At 43.1% G+C, this 9,454-nt stretch overlaps 1 protein-coding gene across 4 annotated transcripts in view; it reads right to left on the bottom strand.

Annotated features, from left to right (window-relative positions):
* Nucleotides 1-1,070: 1,070 nt before the first annotated feature.
* rapgef4a (Rap guanine nucleotide exchange factor 4a) overlaps nucleotides 1,071-9,454 on the bottom strand; it is a 41,099-nt gene continuing 32,715 nt past the window's right edge. For 2 of the 4 annotated variants that reach the window (XM_037686462.1, XM_037686463.1), the window contains 16 exons: nucleotides 6,682-6,767; nucleotides 5,793-5,871; nucleotides 5,557-5,701; nucleotides 5,348-5,436; nucleotides 4,996-5,026; nucleotides 4,839-4,917; nucleotides 4,475-4,621; nucleotides 3,934-4,031; nucleotides 3,620-3,745; nucleotides 3,311-3,489; nucleotides 3,141-3,231; nucleotides 3,015-3,065; nucleotides 2,763-2,850; nucleotides 2,595-2,659; nucleotides 2,440-2,494; nucleotides 1,071-1,198 (listed from right to left, as the gene is read on the bottom strand). In XM_037686462.1, coding sequence (XP_037542390.1) covers nucleotides 1,071-1,198; nucleotides 2,440-2,494; nucleotides 2,595-2,659; nucleotides 2,763-2,850; nucleotides 3,015-3,065; nucleotides 3,141-3,231; nucleotides 3,311-3,489; nucleotides 3,620-3,745; nucleotides 3,934-4,031; nucleotides 4,475-4,621; nucleotides 4,839-4,917; nucleotides 4,996-5,026; nucleotides 5,348-5,436; nucleotides 5,557-5,701; nucleotides 5,793-5,871; nucleotides 6,682-6,767 — 1,537 coding nt within the window. Of the gene's footprint in view, nucleotides 1,199-2,439; nucleotides 2,495-2,594; nucleotides 2,660-2,762; nucleotides 2,851-3,014; nucleotides 3,066-3,140; nucleotides 3,232-3,310; nucleotides 3,490-3,619; nucleotides 3,746-3,933; nucleotides 4,032-4,474; nucleotides 4,622-4,838; nucleotides 4,918-4,995; nucleotides 5,027-5,347; nucleotides 5,437-5,550; nucleotides 5,702-5,792; nucleotides 5,893-6,681; nucleotides 6,768-9,454 lie in introns of all 4 variants that reach the window. The other 2 variants (XM_037686464.1, XM_037686461.1) reach the window with 2 other exon arrangements.

Here is a 9,454-nt window from a genome sequence, read left to right as displayed (position 1 = left end):
TATAATTGTTTTTTTAACTTATTTTATTATTCAGCTTGACAGTTGAGTTTTGTCAGTCATGTCATCATTTTATTACATTTATTATTGAGGTTTTCAATCTTTTGTTATTTTCTTATGCTATTTAGTGCTTCTTTATTATTGTATGTACAGCATTTTGTTCACCAGCAGGTGTTTTAACATACTTTATAGTAAACCTGACTGGACCTTCAAGTCAGATTAAACACATCAAATAACTAAAACTAAAGTCCCAGCATTATATAGGACATTATACTTTTTATTACAACCTGTTTCCTTTGGTCCTCTGCTTTCCTCGAGTGACAATATTCTCTATAACATGAACAAGTTGCACAAAAAAAAAAAAAAAACAAGTCTGAGATGTTAATAAAGTTCTGCTTTTATATAAAAGGACATATTTCACTTAGTAAAAACACAAGCTGCTCATAAAAGTTCAAATTTTACAAAAGTTGACATGCTATGACTGCAAACAGCTTACTAATACAATAAAGCATGAGTAACTATAGAACATAAATATTTGTAAAATGTTTCATTTTACCCAGAGACATTATTATTTTAGAGGCTTTGCAAGAGAAAGGTGCTTACATGATTTTAAATATCCCCATGCTGAAGTTAGAATAAAAATAATTTACAATCATAATACAACAAAACAGTATAAAGATAGTTTGATACAAAAAAAAAACATGCATAGCAGGAATATTTATTCTTTTTAAATCATCACACAGTGTTTACATCTTACATTTTACACATTAATCTACAAAATGAGACGCCCACCACTCAGAGATCCTTATTTTCTTTGTCTGGTTGAGCTGGAGATGATATGATACCCGCATGACACCGATATGAGAGGTTCTTCATCCCACAACAATTACTGTTGTTGAAAAATCACAGATTACTGTAATAAATGACTTAACAAGTCAGTGAAACAATATCTCATTATCTGCTCCCTCATTAGGTCCTCCATGTGATTGCCTGGATTGGGTTAAATTCAGATCAGTGTGAGCGCACGTCATGTCGTGTGAAGCAGCGTGACAGAGTGAATAAAGGTTGGGCGGTTAAGACCTGCGGGGCTCAAGTCCATGAGAGAGCTGCGTCAGTGTCCTTTGGTTGTCAATCACGTTGAAGTGACGAACGTAAGTCCAAATGTCAGGGTGGTGCTTTCCAGCCAGCGGAGAGTCTGGACCTGATTTAAATACAAATATGCCACAAATGATAATTAAATCCTGGAGTATTTCTTCAAATTTAAACCAAAACAAGTTAATTTAAAAAAAAGTTAAGCGCCCAAACAGATTTAAAACAGGGACTTGATGAGGGGGCAAAGTCATTCAGAAGTCCTCTCATGAGGCAAGTCGTCCCCCATAATCTGTCTGATCAGCACTGGGTCAGGTTGATCCCTGAGCTGATCCCACATGTTCAACAATCTATGGACCTGGCTGACCATGGGAGGACTTCAATATGCCACAGCCTGTCTATAGGCACGTATTGCGTGCGGATGGGTGTTGTTTTGTTGAAACAGTACCAGAATGATGACACAGGAGGGATAAGATATGCAGCTGCAGGATGTCACTGATGGATCACAGACAAGACATCATAGTGTCCCATGCGATGGGTTTCTACTAGAAGTGGCCTGAAGGCCCCACATTATCATGACAGTGTGTCTTCCCACATTGTCAGAATTAAATTTCTACTTTGGCACCAACATGCACACACATACAATGGTCACTGATGGAAATATAGAACGAAGATTCATTGCTGAACATGACACAAGTCATCATTGTTCATGCATCCTGACAATGCCGATCCAAATGCAGCTGTCTGCTCTAGTATTAATCAGCCTACTGGGATGGGACGATGTAGTCTCAATGGGTGTTGACACAGGTTGTGTCAAGTTGTGTCCAGTACCTGTGTCTAGATGGCACATGCTGGTGCCACATATTTCTGTGATGCTTGGTGCAAAATTTGACAGTCCTTCGTTTTTATGATTTGTCTTGGGCAACCGGAACCTTCATGATGTGGTTGGACCTCCTGAAGTACCCATTGGTTTTAACATCAGGTCACTGTGACATCTCCTTGTGAATTGCACAGTGGGACGTCACCCACAGTGCAACTATTATCAAGCTCCATCAAGCAGCGATGCTGACTAATGCATCTACAAGGCATCAAGTGTATAATGACTTTCACTTGCTGTTTTCATTGATTGTTGCTCCAGCAATTGCCTGATAACACTATTGATCCACTCATATTGCCATCACTTCCATCCTCTGCTGCTTGTTCTAAACTTGGCAGCTTGTTGCAAATTCAGTCGTGCAAATCCTGCACGAGAACCAAACCACATCCTTACTGAACCATTCTTTCTGGTTGCTTAACTTTTGTGTCAGTGAGTGTATTTGAAGTGATTCGTTGGGTCTGTAACATGCAACTTACTGAACATTTGACTCCTGCAATATCTCACTATCTTCACTGTGTTCGCAATCATCCGCTGCAAGACAGAGAGTTAGAATAAACAACAAACAACTGGAAAACAGAGGAGGAGGTTTACACCAGCTGGTAGACAACAATCTACACTTGCAGCGTCTCACCATTTTCTCAAAATTGACCAAATTGTCGATAAATGTTTTGTTGCCCTCGTGTGTGAATGTCATGTCTGGAAGAAATAAGAAGAAAAGAGGACAACATTTGTTCAGAGGTGCTGAAGAGAAAAAGAACGGATCAGCAAGATGTTACATTAAAATAGAAAGAGCTCTGACCTTTAATCATCAGTGGCATGAAAGGAATCATGGGAGGGTCCAGCTTGGAGACTGTGAGCCGATAGGCCCGGTGGTTCCTGGTTGGGTTCTAAAGAAACAGCGACACTGTTCTGAGATCTGCTCAGTCAGATTACTGAGTGAGGACAACATACTCTAACCTGCAGACTTTATTGGTTAAAAACAAAGTGGCTCAAAGGGGGAAAATGTTTAAAATAAATTCACTCTATTAACAAAAGAAGCTGTTAATCATACCATCAAGTTTTCAAATTCCTCATAAAACTTCTTGAATTTGCTGGGAAGTTTCTGCAAGCACAAAATACAGAAAGAAAAGTCAGCTTGCAGTTCAGGTATGTCATGAACAAACCAGCTATTACCCACCTCCCAGGTTTGACTCAGTCTGCTCACTGCCGGGTTACTCAGCCCCATAATAACAGCAAAGAAAGCATTTAGATTCTTGTACTCCTTACAGCTTTAACAGAAAAGATGACCAAATAAGGTTATAATGAAAAAATAACCGAGGACCTCCTAAGAGAAAGAGCTCCACTTACTGAGCAGCAATCTTGATGAATTTTTTCAGAAGCTGCACCCTCTTGTTCAGCTGAGGACACAGACACATCTCTGAGATCACCCAAAACTGGATTTCATTAAACCTCCTCAAGAACAAATCGAGGTTCACCGTGGTTTTCTTTAGATATTGCCTTCCAAATGTGTGATAGATGAGCTCGAGCTGAAAGACGTAAAAATAAAACACATCAGTGGAATGATACTTTAACATCTCTTTTTTACTCGTCTGTACTGATAATGAAGAAGAAATACTACTAATATTAGTTTTAGTGCTCCTGGTTGGTCTGAAATACCTCATGAACACAGTGGAAAAGCTCCCAGTCATAGGAGGTCATGTGGTATGCCACATCTTTGGAGCTCATCAACTCAAAACTGGCCGAGGACCCTGTGGAAGGACCCTCCTGCTCAGGTAGAGGGGTCTAGAAAGCAAACACATAAAAAAAAAACACAAGATCACCAAACATAAAGAGACTGATGCACATTTTAGGAGATACCATAAATTTATGTGATGAAAATATAACACAGCATAGGTTAAACTAAGGCACAGAGGTGTTAATATAATGTTTAATTTAATAGGACTGGTGTTTTTCCTCATAATTTACCACACCAACAAATCCAGCTTGTCCCTCTGGCAGACAAAGAGTCGTCCATTTGTGCTGAGCGTGGAGAAGACAGAGACATCATTTGGCTTGAAGATAGACTTCTCTGTTAAAAAAAATGTAGGAAAAACATTTTATCTATAGGTTTGTTAAAAATATAATAATCAATAATATAATACTTTTATAACCCTTTTGTTTACCACTATAAAAAGTTGGTGGATGTGGTCACGTGCTTGTTTATTCCCAGCAGAATAAAATAAAAGAGTGCATTTTGGACAGTTCGGTAACTTTATAAAGATAAAGGAGGCTCAATGTATTATGAGCTGCTTGTGTTGAGCTTATTCACTGCAAACTGTACAGTTTAGGTATTAAAAGGACTTTGTTCTTCTTTTTTTTTTAACATTAACTGACAGTGTGTTTTTTTTTCTTTAAAATGTTACCAGTTTCCGCCTGAATCAGTCAGGATGGATTATTAAACCAGCACGTTTGCCCTCTCTGTACTTCCCGTCTCCAATCATTTGCTTCTCACGTAGCTGCAGCTGCTCTCACCTCCTGCTGAGCTGAGTCCGACCAGGATCAGACCCTCCACTGACCCCAGCTTGTCAGCCACAGCATCAATGACCTCCCTGACCGAGGCGGCCACAGGGACCCGGATGGTGGTGTAGGTGTGGTCACAGCAGTGGACTTTGAACAGAACTGGAGGTATGATTCAGAATAAATATGAGAACGATAACTGAATGGTTTACAATGGATCAAGCGACACTGAATATCTTATAAAACTTTTTAAAGTCATCTCTCAGCACATTCTCTGAGAGCTAACAAATCACGACATTTTTTTAAAATACAAGTTTGTCATGTAAAGCATTAATTTGTTCATGGAATGAAAGTTTAGTTAATAATGTTCTTCACTTACTTTCATCATCACCCCCGATGGGCTGACATTTCTGATGCTTCTCGTCTCCTCTACTGAACTGCCGCAAAAGGACTTTGTGCTGCGGCAAAAATGAGCTCAGATTCACAAACATGGAGCAAAACGTCTGCTTTAAAACATTATTCTGAAAGCTATGTACCTTTTTCTGCGAGGATTTGGCATCTTCTGCACTAAAAAAAATTACATTAGAAACAAAGGAGCAAATATAACTTATAGTGCCTTGAAAAAGTGCATATACCATTTGAACTTCTCTACATTTTGTCACTTTATAACCTCAAACTTCAAAGTATTTTACAGAGATTTTATGTGATAAACCAACCCAAAATAGTAAATAACTTTGAAGTGGAAAATGTGCAAAAGTTTTTCAAGGCGCTGCATGATAGGTGCATCATTCATTATTAACTGAAGACAATCAATCTTAAAGTCACTGTCCACATACAGGAGGAATCTTCTTGTTCATTTAATTTGTAATATATATATTGCAAACTTACTTCTTCTTTAAAAATTGTTGCAATTCTGGAAGTTGATCCCCGAGGGCTGGAAGCACTTTGACATCGTTCGATACCATCATGAGAAATTCCTGCAAAACAAAATAACATAAACAAAACTGTACAAAAACACATCTCTGACTAAATTTCTGTTTGTTGGTGTGACATTGTGACCATTTTGTACCAGCAGCAGAGATTATCACCACACTGACCTCCAGGAAGGCCCTGTCCTCCTGCTGCAGGTGATCTCCATGCACAGAGGCCCATTTCACCACTAGGCAGATCACCCTGCGCTTGTTGGTCAGAGTGTAGTCCAGCTGCTCCTGCTCCGAGCCCTGCAAGGCCTGAGCATGGTAGCTGCACAGCTGTTAAAGGTCAACTCCAGCAAACGTTGGTTTTCACATAAGTTTTACTGCGCTAACCACATCAACGAGCACAGCAAGGATACTGGGCTCTCAGCACTGGAAACAGCTGACTGTTGGGTATGAAGACACAGTGCATCAGCACAAAATCATCTAAAGCTGAGTCTGTGATGGGAAACAGAAAAGCTCATCAAAGCCACCATCAAACGCACGGCCATGTCTCTGTCACCTCTGCAGGCAATGTATCCACACACGATAGTGATTAGATCAGCTCTGTGATGTGTAACTAATTTCGATGAGAGCAAGCGGGTCACTGTAGAGCAGGTCGCGGAGGACAGCTCGGACAGGCAAAAGCAGAGAGGACTAGAGAAATTGCCTGCAAAAATGCAGTGTGAATGTTTATGGCAGGAAAGGCTAAATATTTCAAAAAGCTAAAGTTGCACCAATACCACAAGTCATAGCAGGATTGTCCTTAAAGAGCTGAACGTTTTGATTTATGATTTGATGAAATAGCACAAAAACTGTGGAACGAGAGAAATGTCGAAAAATGTACGGATGAAAAACAGATCACAATAGTGTGAATGATTCATAAACATTCACACTATTAGTCGTTCCTTGAGGGGATGCATACCACCCTCTGCCTTTCAGACCAAAGGTTCAGATTAAATTATTTACGTTGAAAATTGTAGCTATTTTCATCAAACCTTGAAAATAACATCCCATGCAATTTCATGCAGTATTGTAAAATCTGTTAGCGATTGGAGGATGTGTTGTGAATGACTACCAGCTACTACCACCCCAAATTTTAGTTCAACATCTGTAAAATTCAGTAAGGTGCAGACATTTTTGTGTTGATTGGCTGTGGTGGTCATTATTAAAACATTGCACCTTGGTAGGGAAAAACCCTTCACAATAAATGATAATTATTGATGGATTAATATTATGACATTCTGGGTGTGTTGTGACAAACAATACCTGACTCTGTGAACTGAGAATCCAATCGCATCATTTCAAGCAGATGCTCCAAAATCTTCTCAGGAGTCCCAGACATGATGTTGTATCTGAAGCAGCACAGAGCAAAAACACATCCTTCACTAATCAAGAAATACCGGCTCTTGATGTTTAATGACACGGCTACGGCCCCTCGACTGATTTGTGTTACTTCAGCGTGCTTCTGTGATTGCCTCATTTGAAAACAATCCGATTTACAATCAGTGTTCTTGGTCAGCTGAAGATGAAGAGGAGTCTGGGATAAGTGCCAGGATAAGAAGCCAATAGAAGAAGAAGAAGAAGAAGGAATGCAGGGGCATATTGTATGTGAAGAAGTACCAACACAGTCCAGCTTTAGCTGTTTTTATTACTTGATAACAGCGTGACAAGAGGGAAGGGAGCTACAAAAGCAAGGATGTGTCTTCCCTTCTCTTGAGGCAGACTTGACACTCTCGTGTGTGAAGAGTGGAGTTGATTAGAGGGCGACCCTGAACAAGTAATTGTGACTTGCCAAGCCTCCTTTCCCCCCAAGGAGCTAGGCCATCATTACCATTAATGTGTCTCTCTGTATTACAGCCACTGTGGGCCGGTGACAGATGCCTCTATTAGGATAACACTCGCCGGCAGCAGAGCACTGGATTGCTGAGTTCTTGCACAGTTCACAATTTGTGTTGGAATCCAGAAGAAATAAATAAAACAGCTTATAAGTAATGCTGGTGTTTCTCACAGCTGCTACACTTCAGATTATTCCTCTATGCCATATGTGAAATGAGCAATGCATGTTCTATTTTGTATAGGCTTCACCCTTTAAGGCTATTGCTAGTGGGTTTATCCCTTCGCGCGCAGCACTGAAAACTTTAGTCCACGCCCACCGGCTGTGTGGGCCCCACCCCCGATCCGTATAAATTACGGTGAGACCGGATAATCAGCTCCCATTTTTTCTTCAGCCAGCAAGCATTGTCTAAAGAGCAAAGAAGAAGATGCCCAGCACCATCCGCCTGTGCTCGTCCTGCCAGTCCGGCTACATCATGAGCTTTGATTGGCATCACATCTGCAAAGGATGCCTGGGTCTCCACCACGCCAACCTAGCCACCTCCTGCCATCCCTGTGAGCTCCTCCCTCCTGAGCAGAAGCAGAGATGAGCAGATTTGTTCAAGGCTAATGCCCAGGAGCATTTTTCTGTGGCGAGGTGCTACTCACTGGACAACACCATCTCCTTTTTTAACGCAAAGCCACACAGTGAATCGGATGATTCCTCCAGAAAAGGTGGTGCTGGCAGCAGCCCCACTGCCTCCTCCTTCCTGGAGAGCGTAGTGACGGAAGAAGGACGGCCGAGCGGATGTTCAGCCACCTCGGGTCTTCCTATGTTGGTGACCACTTTGCTCCCAGCCGTCGGCCCCCTCCTCTTGGAACTGCCCAGCATAATCCAAGAGGCTGCTGACACAAAGGAACTTTTCGTCCCTCTCCTCCTTCCACCCCGATTGGATGATCTGGCGGGAAGGTTTAGCTCCGCCCCGGCTCCTCGCCCTGACCCCACCTGGTCCCACTTTCCAGCTGTGATATCATACTGGAACAAGGATGCAGCTGGGCCCATCAAGCTGAAGGCACCCGTCTCCACCTTCGCCCCCATCAGCAGAGTGGATGACTTTACCGAGCGGAGTTTTCCCTCGGTTCCCCCTCTGGAGCCAAGCCTTGTGGAGGTGTTCATGGTAAAGGCTTCCAGGATGGACCAGTGACCTGTCCCTCCAGGGAAGCACGACCAGATGATCACAAAGCTCTCCAACCGAGCTCATCAGTGTTTATTCCAGGCGGCCGCAGCAAATAACAATGTCGCTCTGCTGACCTTCAGCATTTTGAAGAGGCTGGAGGGAGCAGACCTGCCGGAGGAGACAAAGAGCTCCCTCTGTAAAGCCGCCAATGTCATCCACAATTTGTATGCCACCTCTGCGGTCTGCCTGTCCTGCATCACCGCCTGGTCGACCATGACTCAGAGGACCACCTGGCTCCGCCTCTTGCCATCCATGCTCGAGAAGCTGCAGAGGGACCTGCTGGAGGGCCCCATCACCCCAGATGAGCTGTTCGGGGCCAACTTCAGGACCATCCTTGAAAAATCGCAGAGGACCGAGGAGGTCTCAGAGACGGTATGCCACCTGGTGACATCACAGTCCTCCTCCTGCTCCTCTGGCCGCTGGAGGGACTGCCGTGGCCAGCGACGGCAGCAGAGGCGCTCCACAGCTGCAGCAGTGATGTCATGGCCCGCTCCTCCGCCGGTCCCCTCCACCAGGGAACAGTCCTTCCCGGCGCGCCAACCAGCGACCAAGCACTTCCCCAAAGGCTGTCAGCAAGCTCCATCCTGGACCAGACAGGATGTCAGCAAGAAATGACTCCTTGGGGGGAATGTGTGTGTTTTTGATCATGTGTGTTTTGAAATAAAACAAAAACATCTCTCAGAGAGCAAAGTTTCATCTGATTCCAGCCTGACTGTCCGATCAACTAATCTCACAGCGTCCTCTCTTCACACATTCCCCACACAGAACGAGCCGGTAACCTCTAAACAGCGTTTTAGGAAGCACCGCAGCTCGGTAAATCTCACAAAACACTCGTCTTCACGTCAGCTAAAACTGATGCTGTTCAGCAGACCAAGTCTGGGAAAATCTCTCACTCTCAGCCAGAGCCCATTTTATTTCCTGCTGTTTCTGCCCACTCACCGCGCAATGGGAGCAAACGTGTTTCCCCATGGCAGCAGCAGCCCCCCCCC

The sequence above is a fragment of the Nematolebias whitei genome, chromosome 13 (assembly GCF_014905685.2).
Source record: "Nematolebias whitei isolate Nwh7 chromosome 13, NemWhi1, whole genome shotgun sequence".
Classification (NCBI taxonomy): domain Eukaryota; kingdom Metazoa; phylum Chordata; class Actinopteri; order Cyprinodontiformes; family Rivulidae; genus Nematolebias; species Nematolebias whitei.
The sequence above is the reverse complement of the archived record's forward strand: the minus strand, read 5'-3'. Positions and strand labels throughout refer to the sequence as shown.